A 26735-nucleotide genomic window follows, 5' to 3' on the forward strand; every position below is an offset into this window, starting at 1 on the left:
GGGGACTCTCTCTTGCACAGAAAGTTGAGCATTCCCTTTGGTTCAGGATAATAACTCATTCATGGGAAAGAAGGTATGATTCTAGCTGGGTTGAATGGTTGAGAATTCTCATTGAGAGAAGAACTAGTTTCCACAGTGGGAATCTCTTTTGCCAAATTAGTTTGGAGGGTGAGAGACTTTCTATGTCAGTTATTACTTCAGAGAGTAGTCCTTGAATTAGCTGAATATTGGAAAATCCTGTTGTGGTGAACTTGTGGATTCCTTTCTCCTTGGCAAGAAGTCTTTCTTTTCTTCTTTTTTTTAGGCAGTGAGGGTTAAGTAACTTGCTCAGGGTCACACAGCTAGTAAGTGTCAAGTGTCTGAGGCCAGACTTGAACTCAGGTCCTCCTAAATCCAGGGCCAGTGCTTTATCCACTGTGCCACCTAGCTGCCCAGCAAGAAGCCTTTTAAACCCAGATAAAGGAAATAGTGACAGGACTTCGACCATGTTGTCTTTGTATGGGTACACTGTAACCCAGCTTCTTTGGAAATCTGATTTGCTTTTTCAGCAGGTCATTTGAGTGCTTGTTCTTCTATCTGTAGGGGTAGTTTAGATTTCTGTATACATTTGCAACATTAAAGTAATTCTTAAAGTATGGTAATTTTCCCCACAATTTATGAAAATCTTTTCTCAATCAGAAAACTAGCTATCACTAATTTGTGTAAACACATGAGATATCTGGAAGTGGTATAACATAGCCATGATGATATCCCTTTTTATTTGGTTTTACACATGGAATAATTTAGAAGGGCTCATGAGAGGTCAGGCATTCTATCTCTTTGCTTTCAGGCAGAAAGGTAACTAAGCCTTTGTCTTTTCTCTTAAGCTACTTGCTATGCTTGATTTCTCTCCAAAGTCCAGCTTCATTTTCTCCTGCTAAAATTTTATTCCATTCATGAATGATCAGTTGACTAATTTGGGTGTTTATAAGTCACATGGCAGCAAAATAGGCTCATAGAATGGGGTAAAGAATAGAGAAGATAACAGGCTGGAGTTAAAGATGCTCATAGTTCATTTCAGTGAGGACAAAGATATATGTGTGTGTGTATGTATTTATATACATACAATATATATGTATATGTATATTTATAGATATGCTTTGTGCCATTTGAAATATTGGGGGGCTGTGCCTGTTTCTATTCTAAATTATTGGAAAACTAGACTGGGATTTTCTAAAATAATGCTACTTATAAAGTAATGGCTATTGCACCCATTTAGGTAGTAAGCATTTATTAAATCATATTTAAATGTTAGGAGAGCATTGACCAAATTTAACACAAGCCAAAAACCCCCCAGCACCATATTGTCTCTAAGAGAGAGAGAGCACATGGCTCCAGGCAGAGTTCAGAAGTCCTACATTACCTAGAGAGAGAGAGAAGAGAAAGCATGGCTCATTCATTCGGGTCTCAGGCTCAAGAGAGAGCAAACCTTTTGGGGTCCAGATAAGGCAGCTCTTACACACTGTTCAAAGGGAATTGGCTAGAATCATTCAATTCCATTGGTTGACATGACCTGAGGGTGGTCCATATTAAAATGAGTTGTACTATGCTGATATCAGGTCTTAGTGCAGCAAAGACAAATGCTCTGAGGGGAAAGGCACTTTTGAGAAGGTGTGTTTCTGTCTTTACTGAGTTAGTCTGATTTCTGTTGTCTCTGGGCTGGCTTTGAAAGAGATTAACTAAGGTTTCTGAGCTAAGCCCTTGATTGGGGGGGGGCATTCCCCCAAAATCCCATTATTTTCTTTTATTTTTTTTGGTGAGGCAATGAGGGTTAAGTGACTTTCCCAGGGTCACACAGCTAGTAAGTGTCAAGTGTCTGAGGTCAGATTTGAACTCAGGTCCTCCTGAATCCAGGGTTGGTGCTTTATCCACTGTGGCACCTAGCTGCCCCCCAAAACCCCCAAATAATTATTTTCTCATAGCTTGTATGTTCCGGCTATTGCAAGAATAACATCAAATTTGGAAAGAAAGCACTTTCTACATGTGAAGTACAATGTATGTAAAACTAGTCCAGTGATACATAAATAAATGTTTGAGTTGAGCAATTATAGTTGTTGCTTAATTACTTATTTAACAAAAGCCTCATTGAGTATTACTTTTTTTTTTTTTTTGCGTGGGGCAGTGAGGGTTAAGTGACTTGCCCAGGGTCACACAGTAAATAAGAGTCAAGTGTCTGACACTGGATTTGAACTCAGGTCCTCCTGAATCCAGGGCCAGTGCTTTATCCACCTAGCTGCCCCTTGTTTGTTTGTTTTTGTTTTTTATTTTTTGAGTATTACTCTTAATGAAAGGATGCCTAACTCTTACAATGTGGTTCAAAATGTATATGAATTTCAAACAGCACTTCTGTGATTCTTTTTTTGCCCTAGCACATAACTGGTTTTTATAACCAAATTCAGACATGTGTTGTCTGACATAGGTCAATCAAGTCTAATTAATCTAACAATTGTTCAGCTCAATATTCCTTTTCTTCCTTATCTTTCTTTGACCTTCCTGCCTGAGTACAGAGCCTCAGGTCCCATCTTCTGTCAGCCTGCTGGAAGGCTCTGCAGAAGCCTTCCCAGCCGACCACTCTCCCCACTGACTTTAGGGCCCTGGTATGGAACAGGAAAAGAGGCAAACTAGAAGCTATATTGTTCTGACCCTGGAGTGTCCTCTTGGAACCTTCCAACCCAGATGGGGGCTATAGCCTTTGGCTATGTAGCAGTATACATGATAAGCCTATAGCTATATTGCTGTTATCATAGGGCAGGATTGAGGAAGAATGGAGGCTGAGGCCTGCACTTGCATACTAGGACAGGGATTGTGGAACAGGGATGATTTGACAGCTCTCTTGTTATAACCATAGAGCAGAATCCAGACTTGGCCAACAGACTGAGGCTTGGATCCTATAGTTGAGTAAGCAGGGCAGAGAGCCAAGCCTGTGGGGGGGCGGGGCGGGGCGGGGTGAGCCTGTAGGTCTGTTGCTCTGAAACTGCAGTCTTCTGACTAGCTGACTGAGTGAGCCTAGGACCAGAAGCTGTCTATTTATGCTCCATTCAGAGATGGGAAACCTGCAGGGCCCAGGATGGAGGGCAGTGATTAGACTGTGCCCTAGCTCAGACTGTCTAGGGAGTGCTGAGCATTTGTGGTTCATTGGTATGAACCACTCCTGAGATCCTTGAAGGCCTTAGTCTAAGGAGAAAGTAGAAGAACCTTTTATAACATAGATTGGAAGAAACAAGGTCCAACCATTCCCTCCAGAAGTAGTACAGAGAGCCTTACCCTAATATAAAATTTTAATTCTGGAAGTAAGATTGGAAGAAAGAGTAACTAAAAAAGTCACTGATGAAAAAGAACCATTAAGGAGCCAGGGATACATAGTGAACAAACCCAGAAACAGAGATTAACACTATAGCATCTACACAAAAGCCTCAAAAGGAAAACACAGTTTGGAAACAGAGTCAACTAGAATTCTTGGAAGAAATGAAGTAAGAATTTTAAAATGATACTACAAATTAAATGAGAAGTCTAGAGGAAAGGACTGGGGAAGATGAGAGTTTTTGAGGAAAAACTTGGAGAATTAACAGCTTTGTACACAAGGTGCAAAACCGTACCCAAGTTACTATCTCTCTGAAAAAACTCAGAATGAACCTGTAGGACAAGAAATAATAAAGTCAAAAGACCTAAAAAAATGAAGTGTCTCATATTAAAAACAATTAACTTGAAAGATAGGTTGAGAAGAAGAAAAATCTTTGAATCATTGGACTGCCCCATAGCTGTAATAAAAAAGAACCCAATACAGTATTACAAGAAATCATACATGAAAACTGCCCAAATTTATTAGAAACAGAGAGCAGTGTTAAAATAGAACAAATCCACCAGTCACCTCATGAAAAAGACCCCAAAATGAAAACTCTTAGGAATGGTAATCAAAATTCAGAGCTTCCAGATCAAAGAAACTATTTCTAATAGCAAGAAGGAAAGTATTTGTGTGTTGAGTAGCAATAATCAGGCTCACACAGGTTTTCAGCAGGTTTTCCTTAGGGCGAAGGAAGAGAGCTTGGATTACTGTGCTCCAAAAGACCAAAAAAAAAAAATGGATTCATAACTGAGAATAGGTTACCCATAAAAACTGAGTATAATCCTACAGGGGAAAAAAATGGATCTTTAATGATCTTTAAGCATTCTTGTTGAGAGGATCCGAGCTAAATAGAAACTTTGAAATGCTCATGCAGAAGTCAAGAGAAACAGGTAAATATGCTTGATTAATTGGAAGGGAGTATGCAAAGATGAAGTATTTATATTCTAATTGCAAAAATAAGAAAAGGTATCTTAACAAATTATTTCAGATATAAATATGATTTTGATACCTAAATTAGGGAGAGACAAAACAGAAAGAAAAAATACAAACCAATGTTGCTACTGAACAATTACTTAATAATTTTGAGTAAAATATTAGTAAAGAGGCTACAGTAACACATCAAAAAGTTTATTCACTATGACCATGTTGGATTTATACCAGGTATACAAGGTTGGTTTAGTATTAAGAACACTATAAACATCATAGATCATATTAATAACAAGAACAATAAAAATCAAATTATTATATCAGTAGGATTGAAAAGACTTTTGATAAGATACAACACATTGTCTTTTGAAAATATTAAAAAGCATAAGAATAAATAGGCTTTTCCATATTTTGGTAAGTAGTATTTCTCTAAATCCAAGAGACAGTATCATATCTAATGGAAATAAAGCAAAGGCCTTTCCATCAATACCAGGAGTAAAGCAAGCATGTCTATTATCATCATTGCTATTAAATATAGTGCTAGAAGTGCTAGCTATCTCAATAAAACAAGAAAAAAATTGGGGAAGTTAGAAGGAAAAGAAACAAATTTTTACAGTTTTGATTTACTTAGAGAACTAGATAGTCAATTAAAAATTAAGTGAAATTAGTTGAAACAGGAATTTCAGCACAGTTGCAAGATATAAAACAAATCCACACAAATCTTCCACATTTATTTATAGTATGAAAAAAATTAAACTGGAAGAGATAGAAATAGAAATTCTATTCATATTAACTAGAGAATATGTAAAATACTTGTCAGCCTACTAAGATACACAATAGAACTTTCATATAAATACAATTAAAACAATATTGACAGAGGTCTAAATGGATAAAGATTCATGGGTAGGCTAAGCCATTTCTAGTAAACTGCTAAAACCGCCTAAATTAATTTACTTATCCAGTGCCATGGCAATCAAACTAACAAAGCATTACCTTTGTTGTTGTTCAGCTGTGTCCTACTTTTTTTTGACCCCATATATTTGCTTGTGGGGTGTGCATGCGCGCATGTGTGTGTGTGTGTGTGCGTGTGTGCGCTGGGCAATGAGGATTAAGTGACTTGCCTAGGGTCACATAGCTAGTAAGTATCAAGTGTCTGAGGCCAGATTTGAACTTAGGTCCTCCTGAATCCAGGGCCGGTGTTCTATCCACTGTACCACCCAACTGCCCTGTGGGACTTTCTTAGTAGATACAGGAGTGGTTTGCCATCTCCTTCTCTAGTGTCCCTATTTCATAGATGAGGAACTGATACAAAGAGGAGTTAAGTGACTTGCCTAGGGTCATGCTAGTGCTAGTGTTCTGAGGCCAGATTTGAACTCAGATCTTGCTGTCTCCAGGCGTGGTGCTCTGTCCACTGCACCATCTAGCTGCCCCAAGGATTACCTTAGAGAGCTATTTAAAAAAAAAAGATAATGAACATACCTGGAGAAACAAAAGAAGACTCTCAGGAAGTAGTGTGGGGGGGTGATAAATGAGGGAGTCTAATAGGACCAAATCTCAGATTATATACTCAAAATGGTAGTTATCATAAAATCCTTTGAAAATAATGAATATATCTGGAGGAACAAAAGGACAAGACCCTCAAAGGAAGTAGTTGGGGGGGTGAGAAATGAGGGAATCTAATAGGACCAAATCTCAAATTATAAACCCAGAACAATAAACATCAAAAATATATTTGGGGGGCAGCTAGATGGTGCAATGGTTAAAGCACCGGCCCTGGATTCAGGAGTACCTGAGTTCAAATCCCAGCCTCAGACACTTGACACTAGCTGTGTGACCCTGGGCAAGTCACTTAACCCCCATTGCCTGCTCTCTCTCTATATATATATATGGTATTGTTTTTAAAAAATCAAAAAGTTTGTCAGTGGACTACATTAGAGTCATGTAGAAACAATTAAACATAGTAGGATAGAATTCAGTAAACTAGAGACTAAACTATCCAATCCAAACTGTGAAGAACCATTCTAGGTGAAGCAGTAAATTGGTCCAGCCTTTCTAGAAAGCAATTTGAAATTGTTCCCTACATTGTTCCCATTAAACTGCATGAACGTGTGACCCAGCAATACCACTGCTAGGGTTATACCCCAAAGAAAGAAGAAAAGGACCCATATTTACAAAAATAATTAGAGCCCGCCCGCTTTTGTGGCTGCAAAGAACTAGAGACTAAGTAGATGATCATCAGTTGCAGGTTGATTGATCACATTGTGGTTATATGAATGTAAGGGAATATTACACACTAAGAAATCACAAAAGGGATGGTTTCAGAGAAATCTGGAAAACTTGTATAAATTGATGCAGAGTAAAGTGAGCAGAACCAAGAGAATAATGTATAGGATAATTACAACACTGAGAGATAAGTCTGGAAGACTTAAGAACTCTGGTTTCAGTGATTAGCCCACAATTTAGGAGGACTTGTGATGAAATATGTTACCTACCCTCCTGATAAGTGGCTCAAGATGCAGAATGAGACATAACATATTTCGATATAACAAATGTGGAGATTTGTTTAGGTACATATTTGTCGTTGTTTTCAATTTATAAAAGGAGGTAGGAGAGAGTAGTGGGTCTGGGGAAGGGCTGCCTTTTTCCCTTCTTTCTCTCACCCTCCAAAAAAATCCCATACCAGAAAAGTCAGAAGAAATAGAAGACAAGCAAGACAGATTTTACAATGTATATAGAATTTTTAAAAATTTATGTTTAAGTTCTGATTTTTAAAAGTTATGACAAACTCTTGAGTTTTGTGATAGTTGACATAGTTATGAATGTTTCCCTTTTAGTGCAGGAAAGGAGTATATAATCTGGCAAAGACAGTAGTAAGGAAAAGTAACAGTAGAGGAGCAAGAGTATAAGAAATTTATCAAATGTAGAAAAATAGACATTTGTCTTAAGCATTATGGTTTTAGAGCTTGAAGGGATGTTAGAACCAGATGCATTCAACAAAGGAAACTTCCTGCCTGGGCTATTGAAATTATCTGCTGGTCGGTCTCCCCAACTCCAGTTCTCTCCTCTTCCATCCACTCTCCACTTAGCTGTCAAATTGATCTTCCAAAGATACAGGTCTGATCATATCATTCCCTCCCCGTTCAGTAAATTCCAGTGGCTTCCTCTTACCTCCAGGATCAAATAGAAAATTCTCTGGTTTTTAAAGCCCTTCCTAATTTGACTCCTTTTTACCTTTCCAGTTGTCTTACACTTTATTACTCTTTTTGTACTGACACTGACCCCCTTGCTGTTCCTCAGTTGTGACTTTTCACTATTTCCCAAGACTAGAACTATCCCTCTCCCTCTTCTTCTCCCTCTCCCTCTCTCCTATCTTTTTTTCCTAATTTCCCTGGCTTCCTATGTCTCAGCTAAAATTACACTGGCAAGAAGCCTTTCCCAAGCCTACTTAATCTTAATGCCTTCCCTCTGAGACTCCCCCTGCCCCCACCCCATCCCCATTTTATCCTGGTTCTATCTTGTTTGTACATAGTTGTTTGCATGTTGTCTTCCCATTAGATTCAACTCTTTGAGAGCAGGGACTGATTCTGCCCCCCCCCTTTTTTTTGTATCTTCAGTACTTGTTTTAAAGTGCTTGGCATATATTAGGCTTTAATAAATGCCACTTCACAGACTGAAGCGAAATAACTCTAAGGTTTACAGCTAGATAGAATCTCAGAGGTCATCTGGTCCAATTTCTCTCCTTTATAGAAGTGGCAACCACAGCCCGAGAAGTTAAGTCACAGGTAGTAAATGGCAGAGCTAATTCTGGATCTGTGAGTCATGTTTGTTATTGTTAAGCTGAGAAATATTGGTTGTATAGAGAACTTTAAAAGAAATGTAGAGGGGCAGCTAGGTGGTGCAGTGAATAGAGCTCCGGCCCTGGAGTCAGGAGGATCTGAGTTCAAATCTAGCCTCAGACACTTGACACTTACTAGCTGTGTGACCCTGGGCAAGTCACTTAACCATAATTGCCTCATGGGGAAAAAAAAAAGAAATATAGAAAGCTAACTGTTTTTAGGGTTTGAGGTTTCAATAGGGTGTGTGTATTCTGGTAGAGAGCAGGAAATGGACTGTGGGGAGATCTAGGTAGGACTGGATAGGTAAGTAGTATCTTATACTCTATGGGGAACAGAAAAGGGTGTGGGGGTTTTTTGGTTTTTTTATATGCAATTTCTTTAAATACTGTGATTATCTCATTTTAAGAAAAACTAAATTTTTTAGGGGGCTCCTAACTAGAACCTGTTCTTTCTCATTAACACTATTCGTTATCTGAACAAAAGAGGTAGTTAATAAAACATATACATCAGCAATATAATCCTAGGAAGTGTATATATAGAGCGTTTTCCTGTTTACCCTAATTACATTCCATTTTGAATGGTAGGAAAAAGTTTTAAATCGGTCATGGTTTTGTTTTCTTCATGGGGCTTATTCTTTGCCCACAGCAACAAGTATAATTAATAGTTAACTTTTTAGAGTTTCTAAATTTGTCAAGATTATTCCTCAGCTCTTATGATTTTTTTTATTAAAATTTTTCTTGTTACATATTAACCACCACTGTTGCACTGATTCATATTTAACTGTCCTCTACAGAATTTTCATGTTGAAGGTAGGTGAGGTGATACATGCCAATATTTCTTGCTACAGGGTTACTAAGGCTAGTAGCTCACTTGAGCTTGGGAGTTCTGAGCTGAGTAGGGGTAGAGCCAAATTGAAATCCACACCAATTTTAGCACCGGTCTAGTGAGGCCCTGTGAGTGGAGGGCCATGAATGAAAACAGTCCAGGTTAAAAATGAAGCAAGTGACAATTTCTGTGCCATTTAGCAGTGAGGTCCAGCCTGTCTGAGGCCATTGAACTTCTAGTCTGGGTGAAATAGGGAGACCCAATCTCAACAACAAAAAAATGTATTTTTAGTTTTGGTCCTCCATTAATTTTAAATAACTTATAGATGAGCTCTAACATGAGTTCTTTAAGGATATGGCCTTTTAGGGGCAGCTAGGTGGTACAGTGGATAGAGCACCAGATCTGGAGTCAGGAGGACCTGAGTTCAAATCCGGCCTCAGACACTTGACACTAACTAGCTGTGTGACCCTGAGCAAGTCACTTAACCCTTGTTGCCTCACCGGGGGGGGGGGGGGGGGGATATGGCCCTTTTTTTTTTTTTCCGGTGAGGCAACAAGGGTTAAGTGACTTGTCCAGGGTCACACAGCTAGTTAGTGTCAAGTGTCTGAGGTCAGTTTTGAACTCAGGTCCTCCTGACTCCAAGGCCGGTGCTCTATCCACTGCACCACCTAGCTGCCCCTAGGATATGGCCTTTTGATAACTTAACCATCATCTTTAATTTTAATGTTATGTAGAAATTAAATATTACTGTGCTATTATTTTATACATTGTTGAGTATAGATTTTAATTTTAAATTGTTTTGCTATTGTTTCATAATGGAAAATAAGAGTTTATTTTACAAGGTGAGATGCAACTATATATATATATATACATATATAGTTAAAATGTTCTGTCTAATTCTTGATATTAATACTCTGATAAATGAAAGATCTCTTTTCTTCCTCTTTCCAACTCTACTAAATCTATAAAACACAGATCTGAGGGTCATTTATGTCTGCCTGTTCGATATACACACTCTTTTCCAGAAGCATTACAGAAGCTTTATCGTGGTGAGTTCAGGTAGGATTATCTTACTACTCTTTTTACATTTATAAAAATATACTCTTGAGATAAATAATTTCTATTTATAAATTTTTCATAGATAAGTATAAATACTTGATAAGTGACTTTAATGTGTCTGCTAGTAATAGTTTCTCTGAATTTAAAGAGGTTGATTCTGTACTTTGCTACATGTTTGTAGTAGTTTAAGAGGTCATATAGTTGAAATTATTAAGTAGAATTGAATTTTTCATATTTCTGTGATTTCAGTTTCTTTTGCTCTAGTTTGCCCTTATAAATAAGAATAGTTGAGGGTTTTTTCCTAATACTAGTGCTACTCTTCATGTCCCACCTTGACTTTTCAAATACTTCTAGAAGGATTTAATCATATTCTTCCCTCTCACTCTAGTAAGTAAATAGTGGTAATAATGACAATAGATTACATGTATAAAGTACTAGGTAGCCAGATATGTCAAGAAGAAGGCCGGACTAAATTTATTTGAAGATGACCAGGTTAGTCTTGCAATTTTAGGTTTATCTGGAATAGCTCTTATACACTGCAGAAACTATTTCCTGGAGTATTCATAAAGCCACACTAAATCTAATTTAACTCTTTGATATTATTTATTGCTGTGGTATATCAGATGATATTCTTGTCCCTCCAAAGAGTTGGGGTACCTTTCTGAAATGATTTATTCCTAAGAAAAAACCCTTAGAATGATCTGTCTCATTAAATTTTTTGTGGGTGCATGTGCACGCATGCACTTTTTGTGTCTATTCTTGAAATTGGCATTAAAGAACTGGGGGATAAAAACTTGAGGAAGGTTTAATTAAGTAGAAATTTCATTTAAATTACTATTTAAATTTAAATGCATCATATTGTTATCTATATTAGAACTGGAGTTTAGGAAAACGTTGCTTATGTTAATGAGGTAACACTAGGTTTTTGAACAGACTTCCTAGATCTTTCCTTAATAAATCCATTTGGGATTTTCAGAGAAAAACAAATATGTAATTCTGCTTTTAAGAAACACCCTGCCTTAAATAGGCCATCTCTAGACTTCAGTTTGTTTTTTCAGGTATAAATGATTTATTCATAAAATGATTGGTTTGTATATTTGATGTAATTGTTTCAATGTATAATCTTTGTTGTACTCATTTATGCCACTTTGAAATTAGTCTCTTTCCCCCTCTTCTCTAAGGTGGCTATGGAGGCAGCGAATCAGGTTATACCTTGAAGGAACTGGAATAAACCCAGTTCCTGTAGATCTTCATGAACAGCAGCTGAGTTTGGATCAACACAGCAAGGCCCTCAACAGTACAAGAATCCATGATCAGAGTAAGTTAATGAAGTTAGGAATGAAGGTTACATTGGCTTTTTGTTTTCAATTTTGAGATTATATCAACAATTTTTTATATTTGTCTATTCTGAGGTACTTTATAATTTACTAAATAAAGTACTTAACAGCCTCAGACACTTGACACTTACTAGCTGTGTGACCCTGGGCAAGTCACTTAACCTCAATTGCCTTACCAAAAAAAAATTCAAATAAAGTACTTAAAACTGGTCAAAGAATACTCCATGGAGTAGTTAGGAGACTTTAATTATGAATGCTATTGGACTGAAATCTAGATTTTTCCTTCATTTATTATTTTCCTTTTTCCTCCATTAACATAGATAATTAAGAATTGAATGTATAAGAAAATGTGGAAATACTTTTTTTTAGCAGATGCCAGACAGATTTTTCATCTTCTTATAGAAACTACCTTCACATATATTTCCCTCCAACTTTGACATTTCATTACTCTATATACTTACTTTTGGCTTTTACAGATATCAGCTCCCTCACCCCAACCTATTCTTCTCTAACCCATCTCTCAAGATTTCTATGGAGGGTACAACTATCCTCAATCTAGTTCATAACTTCAGAGTCATTCTAAATTACTTACTCTTTCTTACATTTATCACCATCTCTCCACTCAGACTTGGCTTCCATTCCCTCCTCTCTCCAATCCTTCTTCAACACAACTGCCAAAGTTTTTTCATAAGCACAAGTCTGACTATTCTTTGCTCAGAGCTGCCTCTTGCATTTAGGATAAAATGCATACTCTTAAGCCTAGAATTTACAGGCCTCTACATTCTAGCTCCATCTTTTCTTTCCAGGAATATTTCACATTGCTTCAGTTAATACATTCTATGCTACAGCATGACTGCACCACTAACTGTACCTCAGACTAGTGCTCTGTCTCCTGTCTCCATGCATTTGTACCAGCACCATTTTTTATGCTTGAATTGTACTACCTCTTCAACTTATCTTTTGGAATCGCCTTCCTTTAAGGCTAAGTTCAGATGCTGTCTTCCCAGAAGTCTTTCTAATTTTTATAACTCTTTCCTTTCTCAAATTACCGTGTATTTATCTATGTACAGTCAGTATCCCTCCAGTAGTTCCTTGAACTCAGGGTAGTGGTTTTGTTTTTCTCTTGTGTCTCCACTGCCTAGAATTGAGTGTCTTCTAAATTCCAAATGTTTTATAAATATTTATTTAATTAAATGGTGATTTGGAGGCAACACATAATCTAGCATTTTGCTGACTTTCTAGTAAAATGGGAGCACCTACAGGAGACTGTTAGGTGTTTAAAGGGGAGGGTCTATTTTATTTCTGTCTGTATAATCCCAGTAATTAGCACAGTGGGGCAGGTAGGTAGTGCAGAGGATAGAGCCTTGAAGTTGGGAGGACCAGAGTTCAAATCTCACCTCAATCACTTACTAGCTATGTCAGCAAGTCACTTAACCCCAATTGCCTTAAAAATCAGGGTCCATCTACAGTCATCCTGATACATATCTTGCCACTAGACCCAGATGGCTCTGGAGGAGAGAGGTTGGTGACCTTGTACAGCCCTCCCTCACTTAAATCTAATTTACTGCAAGTCATGACATTACCCTGATGTTATGATCCTCTTTGAGAATGAAGGACAAACAACAACAATTAGCACAGTGCCTGACACATAATAGGCACTTAATACATGTTGAGTGAATTGAGTCTACATAAAGTACCTGTCTTTACTTCCTTCACTAAATTTAACTAAGCTGTTGTTGGACTGGTACATTTGAATCCTATACAATCAGGAAGGACCTGCTGCTGCCCACATTCTAGTGGAATGGGTGGCTAGGATGATATAGGATCACTTGTCTACCATCAAAAGGGCATCTGTCAACTTAAGTTGATAGACCTTTAAATATATAAAAGCTTTCTCTTTATCTGTACTATCTGCATGGACGTATAACTCCTTTGAAATAAAAATCTGAGAGTGTGTGTGTGTGTGTGTTTTGTGTGTGTTTATACACACTTATCTTCTAGGTTATATGTTTTAATCCACTTTATTGCAAATGTTTTGAAGTGTCTCAATCCCAAATGTATTTTCTTTTTTCAGTTAGAGAAAACATAACATAAATAGAATTAGATAGATATATTTTCAATCATATGTTGTGGCATTTTTTTTTTTTTAGTGAGGCAATTGGGGTTAAGTGACTTGCCCAGGATCACACAGCTAGTAAGTGTTAAGTGTCTGAGGCCGGATTTGAACTCAGGTCCTCCTGAATCCAGGGCCAGTGCTCTATCCACTGTGCCACCTAGCTGCCCTGTGGCATATAGTTTTATACTTAAATGTTTTCCTCTATAATTTTGTCTCTGGTGTGTTGTAAGAACACATCTGGAGACATGATAGGACACTTGGATGTAAAAACGACCTTGTTTGTTTGTTTGTTTTAATTTAATTTTTAATTTTTCTTTTTTTCTTATTTTCTTATTTTCCAGTTACATGTTACATATAAGGATAGTTTTCAATATTTGTTTTCACTGGATTTTTAGTTCCAAATTTTTTTCTCTCCCCCCCTCTTCCTTCCCTCCTCCCCAAGATGGAAAGCAGTCTGATATGGGTTGTATATGTATAATGACATTAAACATATTTCTGCATTAGTCATCTTGTGAAAGAAGAATCAGAGCACAAAGGAAAAACCTCAAACAAGAAGGAAAAAAAAAAACCAGTCCAAAAGTAGAAAGTGTGGATCAATCTGCATTCATAATTCACAATTCTTTTTTCTGGATGTTGAGAACATTTTCTATCATGAGTTCTTTGAAACTGCTTTGAATCATTTCACTGCTGAGAAGAGCCAAGTCTATCCCCATTAAAACAACCCTATTTGTTAAAATTTAAAGTAAGCCCCCTTAATCACTATTTTGGGGAAAATCTTTTTTGCTGCAATGAATCTCTGGTTGCCCTCAGGCCACAGTAACACTGTTTAGCAATCAAAAGGTATCATTCCAACACTTCCCTTTAAAGGAAGTGAAATAACTGCTAAAAAGGCATATATTGGGGGTAGAGGGAGGGCAGAGAGATTTGACAGGCATCTATCTAGCAGAAACATTTCAAAAGATTGAGCCATCCCATTTTAATTAGAGAACAGGGAGGGTATGTCTTAATTTTCCTTATATCCTCCCTTGAATATACTCAGATAAATCTATGATCTCTCCAATTTAGATGTGCTCTTCAGTAATAAGACTTCACAACTGATCTGTGCCTGTCTATTCTCTTATGACCTTTCTGTTGATTTCTTAAGGATACTACTCCCACTTAGGTGGTCCATCTATTTTTTTCAATCTCATCATATGACCAACCCATCTTCTTTTATGAATGTATATTTTCTCTGATGATATCTTTTACTTCTGTTCTTTAAAGTGCTTTCTTCAGTCATCAAAATTATTTGGTACTGGCTAAGAAATAGAGTGGTAGATAAATGGAATTGGTTAGCCATAGGAGACAGTAGTAAATGACTATAGTAATCTACTGTTTGATAAACCCAAGGACTTCAGCTTCTGGGATAAGAACTCAGAATTTGACAAAAACTGCTGGGAAAACTCGAATATAATATGGCAGAAACTAGGCATAGACCAATATCTCGCACCATATACCAATATAAGGTCAAAATAGGTACATGATTTAGACATAAAGGGTGATACCATAGGTAAATTAGGAAAGGAAGGAATAGTCTACCTCTCAGATCTATGGAGAGGAGAAGAATTTAAGACCAAACAAGATATAGAGAATATTATGAAATACAAAATGGATGATTTTGATTACATCAAATTAAAAAGGGTTTGTACAAACAAAAGCAATGAAGCCAAAATTAGAAGGGAAGCAGAAAGCGGGGAAACAATTTTTACAACCAGTGTTTCTGTAAAAGCCTCATTTCTAAAATATATAGGCAACTAAATCAAATTTATAAGAATGTAAGTCATTCCCCAATTGAGAAATGGTCAAAAGATATGAACAGACAGTTTTCAGATGAAGAAATCAAAGCTATTGCCATATGAAAAATGCTCTAAATCATTATTGATTAGAGAAATGCAAATTAAAACAATTCTGAGGTACTACCTCACACCTATCAGATTGGCTAATATGACAAAAAAGGAAAATAATAAATGCTGGAGAAGCTATGGAAAAATAGGAACTGATCCAACCATTCTGGAGAGCAATTTGAAACTATGCCCAAAGGGCTATGGGACTGTGCATACCCCTTGACCCAGCAATACCACTACTAGGTTTGTATCCCAAGGAGATCATAAAAAAGGAAAGAGGACTCACATGTACAAAAATATTTATAGCAGATCTCTTTGTGGTAGCAAAGAATTGGAAATTGAGGGAATGCCCATCATTTGGGGCATAGCTAAACAAGTTGTGGCATATGAATGTAATGGAATACTGTTGTGATGTAAGAAATGATGAGCAGGAAGATTCCAGAAAATAACTAGAAAGACTTAAGTGAACTGATGCTGAGTGAAATGAGCAGAACCAGGAGAACATTGTACACAGTAACAGAAACAATGTACAATGATCAACTATGATTGACTTAACTCTTCTAAGTAATACAATCATCCAAGACAACTCCAAAGGACTCAGGATAGAAAATGTTCTCCACATCCAGAAAAAAGAACTCTGGATTCTGAATGCAGATTGAACCATACTGTTTCTACTTTTGTTTTTTTGAGGTTTTTCCTTTTTGTTCTGAAACTTCTTTCACAACATGACTAATGCAGAAATATGTTTAATTTGATTGTACATATATAACCTGTATCAGATTGCTTTCTGTCTTGGGAAGGGAGGGAGAAAAATTTAGAACTAAAAATCTTATGAAAACACATGTTGAAAACTATCTTTATAAGTAACTGGAAAATATTAAATACGTTTATGACAAAAAGAAAGAAAGAGAGAAACATTCACAAATGAAAAAAGTGCTTTCTTATCCATTGTAGCCCACTCATATCTACCATTCATGTCTCCATTGCCCTATATGTGATGTTCATTTTCAGGCTTTTGAGACTGTTTCATATCTTATAGCTATATAACACTACCAGTAGATTACTGGTAATAAAATATTGCTCTTTGTCTTTGGAAGAAGGTTGTGATCATTAAAGGAGTTTTTCAGTTTTCTAGGGGCAATCTAGGCTACTCTCTTCCTATTTAACTTTGAGCCCAACTCATTGTCTTTTTGTCTTACCTGTTCCAGATTTCCATGAGTGAAAAGCTTGTCATGTCATATTTTGGGTAGTAGACATTTTTCAGACATTTGATTTTTTCCTTTGTAGATTGTCAGAACAAATTCTTGAGTCATTATGATCCTCTTTCAGGAAGCTTAATAATGGTTCTGAGGCTTGATGAACCAACACAAATGAAATAGATAAATAAATAAACAAATACAATCCTCAAATAGGAGAAAGTGAATGACTTTTAACTATCCATAAACATGCCCTTGGATGGAGTTCATCCATTAAAGGGAAAAGCACTTTTGTTGAAAATTTATCTCCCTGTTTTTTACGTGTTATGATGTTTGTTGACCTTCAGGTCATAAATAAAGTTATTGATATGTCTTTCAAGGAATCCTGAGAGATATTGTATGGATGAGAGATACATTGTTGGAAGAGAGCTTATTAATTTGGCATTTAACTCTACTGAATTAAATGTTTTTTTAAAATCAAACTATTTTTCAGGCAGTTGTGTAATGGTAATGGTAAAGATGTGGTCAGTTATAGAATTTATTTACAAAAGTTCACCTGTTCTCTACTGCTACCCCCATTGGGCATATGTATGTAGGTGATTCTCTTTTAATTTATTTACACATATTTGTAAAATGCATTTAATGAAATAGACCTTGCCCTCAGGGAAGGCATCTTTTAATCTCATATGATTAGAATCTGGACCTCTTATTTATTAGTGTATGGAGTTTCTGGTGAGGTATAACCTCTACCAATGGAAGTCAGCACCTTTTTGAAACTTATAGTCAAATCATCTTAGTGTTGTTTAAAGCACTGAGAGGTTGTGACTTCTCTGAGGTCACAGAGCCAATATATGTTAGAGATAAGATTTGAACCCATATTTTCCTGGTTTCCAGGCCAGTTCTCTATTGTCACTATACCACTGTATATTTTCACATAGAGGAGAAAGTAGGCATATATGTTGAAAGCTCTTTCATGTTCTCTAAGTCATCTTTTTTGGCATGAGTTAGTTCTGAACCTTTCTCTGCCTTTGGTAAATAAAATATAGATTAACAGTTTATCCTGTAATTGGATGGGGACATGGCTATAGCATATCTTGGACTGTGATGTTGGAATCCTACATGTGGCACTTTTATAGTATGTTATGCTTTTATATTACTTTCATTTAAAAATATGTATGTATGTGTTTATATACATGTATACACACATATATGTATGTAGGTATTTATCTGTGTGTGTGTGTGTGTGTGTGTGTGTGTGTGTATCTATATTATCGCCCTTCTACCTCTTCACCCAGGGAACATCCCATATACAGATTTTTTTAAAAGCAGGAAAAAAGTTCTGCAAAACCATTCAACACATTAGTTGTGTCTGACAGAGAACACAATATTTCATACCTCAGGTTCCTTTCCTTTGAAATGAAGGGATAGAGGTACATCTTCTTTTTCTTTTTCTTTTTCTTTTTCTTTTTCTTTCTTTCTTTCTTTTTTTTTTTTGGTGAGGCAATTGGGGTCAAGTGACACACAGAGCCAGTAAGTGTTAAGTGTCTGAGGTCACATTTGAACTCAGGTCCTCCTGACTCCAGGGCTGGTGTTATATCCACTGCGCCACCTAGCTGCCCCAGAGGTACATTTTCTTAAGTCTTCTCATGGTCATTTTAATTATGCAACATTCTTTCATTGTATTGGTCATTCCCTTTATATTGCTGTGGTCAGTGTATATATTATATTCTTGATTGTGCTTATTTTACTATACACCAATTCAAATAGTGCTCCTTTGAATTCTTTTATATTTATGATTTCTAACAGTGCAATGATATTTGATTATGTTTCTGGATCACAATTTCTTTATTTCCCAATTATTGGGTATAAGCTTGGTTTCCATTTCCTTACTAGTTCTGCCCCAGACTTCCTTGGGGTGTGTATGTATCTAGTGGCAGGTTTTCTGGTTTATTTTTGAATATTCTTTCCAATTTATTATTTAATTAATTTGCTATATTATTTGACATATTAATGATTTTTTTTGTCATTGCAAAATTCTACATTTCTCTGGTTGGACAAACTTCTACATCTGCCAATAGTGCATTAATATGTTGGTTTTCTTAAAGCCTCTTCATTGTAGAAATGATCTTTGTCAATTTTCTGCACGAGGTGAAACCTCAGAGTTGTTTTGACTTGTATTTATCTGGAGCAGTCTTTCATATGATTCTTTTTTTTTTTTTTTTGGTTTGGTTTGGTTTTTCAGGGCAATTGGGGTTAAGTGACTTGCCCAGGGTCACACAGCTAGTAAGTGTTAAGTGTCTGAGGCCAGATTTGAACTCAGGTCCTCCTGAATCCAGGGCCAGTGCTCTATCTACTGTGCCACCTAGCTGCCCCTAAGATCATGCTTTTTTTTTTCTTTTTTTCTTTTGAGGCAATTGGGGTTAAGTGACTTGCCCAGGGTCACACAGCTAGTAATTGTTAAGTGTCTGAGGCTGGATTTGAACTCAGGTCCTCATGAATGCAGGGCGAGTGCTTTATCCACTGCGCCACCTAGCTGCCCCCATATGATTCTTAATAGTTTATAATTCTTCATTTGAAGAAGGTCAGCTTACTGCCTGACCTTCAATTGAATGTATATGAAAGAGGAGGGATGATTAAATAGATTCATTGAGTAAATGGGAGGGGATGAAATGGTCACAAGTAGCAAGGAGTTAGGTCTACTTTATCCTCATAGATTTAGAGGGAATGAGCTGATGGGAGAAATCAGAATGAGGTAGCATGTGTTTGTTAGAAGACCACAGTTTCATTCAAGAGCATTAGCTACAAAATTTGCCGAGAGAAAAGAAAGTTTAGAATGCCTGCTGTGGGGGCGGCTAGGTGGCACAGTGGATAAAGCACTGGCCCTGGATTCAGGAGTACCTGAGTTCAAATCCGGCCTCAGACACTTGACACTTACTAGCTGTGTGACCCTGGGCAAGTCACTTAACCCCATTGCCCCTCAAAAAAAAAACAAAAACAAAAAGAATGCCTGCTGTGAGGAATGGGAGAAACGGGGTTGACAATAAAAGAATTGCTGGGCAAAAGTAAAAGCCTGATTGGTATTGGAATAAATTGATAGCTGATCCTGTCAGTGTAGTTTAGTGATTTCCTCTAGTAGTATTCTGTTACTCAGTGGAAAGGAGAAACTGATGGACTAATAAATGTAAGAATAATTTAAGAGACAACAGTAGGTGGGCATCATTGATTTGTCTGGATGAATTAGGAAATAAAGTTCCTACCGGGTAAGGGGATTTGTTCCATTTTTTCTTTAGGATCTAGCACAGGACTTTGCATGTATTGGTATTAATAAGTGTTTATTACATTGAATGTTGGTAGTCATAAAAGGTGATAGACTGGAAGTTCTGAGTTGGAATATTGTGGAAAGCAAAAGCAGTGTGCTAGCTAGCTGATAGAGATGTTTGAAGGCAGTGATCTTAAGTTTGTGTTTGATTCAGATGGTAGTGGGATTCTTTGCATGGCCTTATAGTGGACAAATATATGTATTTTATATTTCATTTGCACTGTAGAATTTTCATCATTCAGACTGAACAGAAAAGTTGGCATTTTCCAATGCATCATGATTAACCCTACATACACACACATTAGGATTTATACAGATAAATGAATGTTAATAATAAAGATGGCACACATGCCCCTACTTATACTCAAGGAAGCTTACGGTTAGAGATTAGGGAATCATAAAGGTAGCAGTTATTGATGTGTCACTTTTTTGGTAACAAGATTCAAGATTTTTTCCATACCTTCAGTATGCTTCTGTCAGATTCCTTGAGGACGGATTCCTCAGTATACTCAAAATTGTGTTGTCTAACAATCTCTTGGGTTCTTGATCTAGTTAGGTTATTCTTTCCATTCTTTTTCTTCATTTTTAATGCCTCATGTAGTACATCTAGGACTGATAGTAGATTTCAGCTGTGGTGCCTTCTCTGTCCTTGATGGTAAAAATGGTTTGTTACAATAGTCTTTATGGGTCTTTTCCCTTTTTTGTTCGTTTGTTTTGGTGTTATCTGCTGTTATCCCTCAAGATTCATCTTCACTGCTCTTTGGATGATTTTTCTCTTTGGGGTTTCTGGTTAGGCTTTCTATAAATGTGTTCCTGCCTCTACTGCACACTGTTTTAAGTCAATGCTAACTGGTCTTCTACCATCCTCTTCAATAAGATTTTTTAAATGAGTTCATATTCTCTGCTTAGCAAGATCAAATGTTTTCCAGATAAGGCAAGTTTCTGGGCCCTTTGATTTCCTCATTGTGGCAACTGATTTATATGTTAAACTTTAGGAAATGATTATAATCTGTTAATGACTATTCCTCCATCTATATTTTACCACAACAGTTTAATTGGTGTTCTGGTTGCATTCCATCTTTCTCATTTTACTTCTCATTTCATATTAATTTAGAACTTCATTCTAGCAAGTTGATAGTTTGAATGTATGTAGGTAGACACTAATTTGAGAATCACTCCTCCAGGAATATTGACATGAGTCCTGTCTCTTAAAATATAATTAGTAGATTTGTTACTTATATGGTAGTTCTTTATTTATATTTGGTTGGTACAAAAAGAAAAGTGAATTGAGGAATCAAGGATCACCATAAAAATGAATAAAAGGGGGGCAGCTAGGTGGCACAGTGGATAAAGCACTGGCCCTGGAGTCAGGAGGACCTGAGTTCAAATCCAGCCTCAGACACTTGACACTTACTAGCTGTGTGACCCTAGGCAAGTCACTTAACCCCCATTGCCCCTCAAAAAAATTTTTTTTAAATGAATAATAGGTTTAGACAAAAAAAGTAGGAGAGGTAAAGAGAAATGTTGAAGGTTATAATCATAGTGGAATTTCAATGCTCCAGAGCCTTTCTATCTGTGTTAGAGGTAGTATACTTCTAACCAGTGGTGATGGTCAAGAGTTGTTCCTCCCCAATTATCACTCATTTATTAGTTCTTGGTGTCCCATTTTAAATGTTTTTTCTCATTATACAATCATTAATAGTCACCAACATAGTCCCTCTATTTCCAGGCAAAAATTACCTTCTAGTAGTCACTGTTCATGCCAAGGCTTTATTGTCTCTTCAGAATTTTTCCATAATCTTTTCCCTTTTCTCTAGTTCAACACAATTCTCAGAGAACTCTCTATATATTAACCTACTGGTACATTATTTGAATGTACCATTCAGTGCAAGCTATTTCTTTACTAGGCCTCTATCAGCTCAACCCATAGCCTGTTTACCCCCTTGGCTATGATAAAATATATATGGTAGAGTAAAAAGGTTTACTGAATAGCAATGAGGGCCTGGTGGAGATCATGTAACCTAAATTTGTAGTGGGTAAAATCAGTTTAATTTTATGACTTTCTCCAGTGAATCTCAGCAGCCCTGAAGCAGAAACACAGAAATCGGATGGTGAGGGTTACCCAGGAATGAGGATTCACAGCTCGGAAACAGTGGAAGGTCAGTGGGACAAGGGATTCTAGGAAGTAGCTAGAGAGACACTAAAGTGAAAAACATGGGGGCAAAAGCTTGACATAGTTTGAAAGCAAGGCAAGCCAGAGTAGGGGAGTTGGGTTGAAATAACAGGAAAAACATATTGAGGGACTGAAGGCCACAATAAGAACAAATAATAGGTAGCTGATTAAAAAAGTGGAAGAGGTAGAAGACAGGAGATCATTTATGGTCAGTTACTTTGGAAGTGATATAATTCTGGTGGTTATAGTTAAGTGTGATTGCCATAAGATGATGGAAAAGGTTGTTGGAATTAATCACATTAAAGAGTTGAGAGATGTCTTTGAGGTTAATGGTATGAAACTGGGATAGAGTAGAAGACTGAACTAAATGTTGAATTCTGACAATATATCTGGAGGTCAATACATAATTGTAGCAAGAAGGTAGCATAAGTGGATTGAATGGATCTTTGAGGGGTGGAAGTACAGGAATTGTTTTATTTGTAATTATGGCATGCTTCCAACATTCTAAGCTTGATAATAAAAAAAAGTGCCTCTAGATTGAGTCAATTCAGTACATGTTGATTGTAAGCTCCTTGAGGGTAAGTTCTGTTGTTCATTTTGTTTTCAAATCTCCAGTGCACAGCCTAGTACTTTAAACATAAGTACTTAATAAGTGATTTTTGAATTGAAGCCTATTTTGTGACAAGTTCTTTGTCACATGTGGGGTAAGATAAAGTTTGTATAAAATGTAGTTCTTATCTGTCATAGACATAGTTTAGTGGGAAGATATGATATACAGGGTCTCCCAAAAATGCATGCACATTTTATAAGTTCAAAACTCTGTAACAACTTTTCTTTTTCAGAAAATAAAAAAAGAAGTTACTAACCAAAGTATGTATATATTTTGGGGACATCTTTCATATCCAGTTAATTATAATAATAGCAATACATGAGTAACAGAAATGTAAAAACAAACTTCATTTCCAGGAAAACCAGATATTGATCTTTGAATTGATCTTTTAAAAGGATGGATAGAACATTGAATTTAGGATCTTTCTATTGATTGACAGTATTTGTTCCTTCATTTTTCTTTTAGTGATTGTATTTAGGAGGAAAAACAATGTTTGGGATGTAATATTGCTTTTTAGTATCTTGCTTTTGCCCTTTGTGTTTTTTATTATTAAAGGAGGATGTTTCTTTGTATAGGAGCTAGGATTGAATCCTGGCTTTGCCACTTACTACTTGTGTGACTTTGAGTAGCTCTCTTAACCCCATGGGCCTCATTCTCCTCATATCTAAACTAGATGAACTATATGACTTCTAAAGCTCTTCACAGCTCTAATTCTTTGATCCTATGAATATTCTTGAGTTTTCTGGAGGCTTAACTATCTTAGTGACACATTAAGATTAAAGAAAACAGTGACATGTCCAGATTAAAAGAAAGTAAGAGATATGTGGGATGCTTCTTGTGCTTTGAGGACAGAGATTTTGACAGAACTATTTAAAATTCAAAATGCTTTGCTGTTTATCTGGTACATACTTTTGTTTTTATATGTGCATCTGAAAAATTGTACAGTAAAATTTTTGTCTTTTATGTGGTACTAAGGATGGTAAATTTAAGTATTTTTTTATAGTCATGAGGCATTTAACATATATGCAGGTATATTGGTTGGTGTTAGAGAATATAGGTGTGTCTTGATGTATGCTATATGTACATTACCTAAAGTTGTGTGAATAGAATTTTCATAATTTTAATTATGTTTGTGAGGGAACTTACCATAAAATTATAAACACAATAAAATGATATTACCATAAGATTTCTTTGAATGGTAAATCAAATAATTGTTTTAATAATCAGATGACTACCCTTACTTTGTTCTATAAGTTTGACCTTTCAAATATGTTTTTGGAGCAAATTGTGCATAATTTGCTTGTGAAAGTAAAATCTTTTTACTTTTCAGATACTACAGTAAAACAACCAAAAGTTGTTTTGGACTTATGAGTCAGATATCAGTATTAAAAAGTTTATAAAGAGGTACTTAGCTTAATATTGTTGAAGATAGAGGATGTGGTTATCTTGTGGGTGATTTACCTTTTTGGAAAAAGGATGGCATTTTGAATTTTGTCTCAGAAGAAATTTATTTAATTGGCATATATTTAATATGCATATTTCCAAATTTAAACATAGAGGGATAATCTTACTAAATAAAAATTTCATGTTAAAGCATTCCTGTATATGTGTGTCTACACATATGCATGTATATATAGGTTTACATCCATACATAGTTAGTATTAGCAATTGTCTTGGCCATTTATATTTCATTACTTGCAGGATCTGAGGTTTCTGGGCCACAACTTTTGCCAGTAAGAGCACTAAATGAAGTATTCATTGGGGAGAGTCTGTCATCCAGGTATGTTAAAATTTCTGCTCTAAATTTTGTCTTTTTTATATTTGTTACATAGTTCTCCTTTGGATATTCGTTGAATTTTCAAAATGTAAATTTGAAAGATATTTTTACTACTAAAGTTGATGAATTAATGTTTTTGCATTGAATATTATTTTAATTCCATTTTAATTTTGCATTTTTTCATCCTCCCCTTTCTTTCAAATTCATTCCTCTATTTTGGTTGCTTCCAGATTTTGATTCTTCAGGGTTGTATTATAGATTGAGAAAATACCAAGGAAACACTATTGTTCCAAGGATCTCAGATGGATGCATAAAACAATATAAAGTTGATTTAGCTGTTAATAGTACTTCTAGTGCTTGTATAATTTCTCTTCCTTTTGCTAATTTTATTGCTAAGGAGATTGAGACTTAACAGCTGTATCTTTACATGATTATTTGCCTTCCTATCAATCCCTAGGAACTCAATTTATAACTGTCTTTCCCCTTCTTAGTACATGTCTTAAATTCTCCAGTAATTACAGAAAGTCTGTAATTTGCTGCAGGTCAAATCTTGTCACAATAGATATTTACCATAAGAAGAAAAAGTTCCTCAAACTATATGTCTTCAACCCCATCCAAGAAGTTTTGGTTATTGTATTCAAAGAAGTTTTATTTCTTAGTTTCTGATAGACACAGATACTGATCATGTTATAGTGAGGTTGCTCTGCATTTTATATTTTCAAAGTGCCACATATTCCTAATAATTCTGCCTCACTGATAAGTATAAGGTAAGTTTAAAGTTAGGAACACTTAACCCCCTAAAACAACCCAAAAGGCCCATTTTTTTTCCATTTGTCCTAACCTAGAATGTCTCATTCTTGGGCTGTCGCTGTGGACAGTGTAAGAAGAGGTATAACCACTCTAAAGGGACTGTGAGTTTCTTTAAAAAATCATTTTCCTGGAACAAAATTTTGAGGATTGACTAATCTTTTATAAACCTGCATGTGATAATGACGTTAATTTGCCCAGCATAATCTGTATTATTTCCCCACCCTACCCTATTCTCTTGTTCTTAAATCTTTTTTCCTTCATATTATGATCACTCTTTTCTTGTATTGTCTTGTTTTGGCCCTACCCGCCTTCTCACCCTCTTCACTAAATCCTTTTCCATCCTCTTTAATTTCTTCTACTCCTCCCATTCTCTTAAATTTCCTATTTTGCTATCACAATATCCTTGCCTGTAATTTCAGGACATTTTGGAGTGTGCTGGTCTTCTACTTTTTAGCTTCAGATGCTTTTGGTTTATTGCATCACTTTCTCTTCTCCTTTTTGCATCTTTAATATCTTCACATGCCTTTAATCCCATTTCTCTGTTTGCTCTCGGTATGTTGACAACCATTACTACTGCTTATGCTGCCTTTGTTTATTTGTCCATGTGTAGTATATGTGCCACCTTCACTGTCCATTTTCTACACAGACCAAACAGGGCTATGATTAGAGAAAATATCAATGAGGAGAGCAGAACTTTATAATTTGTAAGAAGAATTAATAAGGACATAGGAGGTATTGACCAAATTGAGTCCTTTCAGAACTAACAAAAAAGTTTGTATTGACAGATAGTTCTCTCCTTTGAACCAGTGTGACAAACATGTTTAATTGCTTAAAAGGCTACACCTACAAATAGTTTTCCTTAACTTCTACTGCTAAAATGATTACTTTTTTCTGCCAGGGATAATATTTAGTGCAACTAATAATAGCATCTTTCAGAAACTCCCAAACAGTTAGAAATTACATTCAAAATTACATTTCAGTTTAAAATTTTCACTTGTATTTTTTATGGCAAAGGTAACTCGTTTGATTCAAGACTTGTTAATTAAAATACTATCTATTATGAGCAAATGTTATTTTCTTTTCATTGCCAGTTTTATCTACTCCTACATTGTTAAATTTGTAAGAAGTGGTTGAGATTTTTCTTTGGACTCTAACCATATATTATTATTATATTGGCCAATTCAAAGACAAACATAGTAGATCACTTAACATGTAAGCAGTTCTTATTTAACTTGGTTCAAGGACAGCTAGTTGTAGTATTTAATAAGTATTCATTTCCTTGGAGAAAATGAAGCCCACTTAAAAGTTATGGTCTTTTGAGTAACGAGGTGAGTCATTTTACTAGATGTTCATGAGGAGATTGGGAGATAAAATTATCTCCAAAAATTACCTGGAGAAGCTTCTGTTAGAAATTTAATAAAAAGCAATTGCAAAAAAAAAAAAAAAAAGGAACAATGAGCCAGACAGGATGGGAGTTGATTTTAT

At 35.9% G+C, this 26735-nt stretch overlaps 1 protein-coding gene across 7 annotated transcripts in view; it reads left to right on the plus strand.

Annotated features, from left to right (window-relative positions):
- NADK2 (NAD kinase 2, mitochondrial) overlaps nt 1-26735 on the plus strand; it is a 61098-nt gene that overhangs the window by 18271 nt on the left and 16092 nt on the right. For 2 of the 7 annotated variants that reach the window (XM_043988795.1, XM_043988835.1), the window contains exons 5-9: nt 9946-10029; nt 11211-11347; nt 21950-22039; nt 24365-24443; nt 25286-25351. In XM_043988795.1, the coding sequence (XP_043844730.1) occupies nt 9946-10029; nt 11211-11347; nt 21950-22039; nt 24365-24443; nt 25286-25351 (456 nt within the window). The remainder of the gene's footprint in view (nt 1-9945; nt 10030-11210; nt 11348-21949; nt 22040-24364; nt 24444-25285; nt 25352-26735) is intronic. The other 5 variants (XM_043988803.1, XM_043988810.1, XM_043988825.1 and 2 more) reach the window with 3 other exon arrangements.

Source organism: Dromiciops gliroides, chromosome 1, assembly GCF_019393635.1.
Source record: "Dromiciops gliroides isolate mDroGli1 chromosome 1, mDroGli1.pri, whole genome shotgun sequence".
NCBI classification, from domain to species: domain Eukaryota; kingdom Metazoa; phylum Chordata; class Mammalia; order Microbiotheria; family Microbiotheriidae; genus Dromiciops; species Dromiciops gliroides.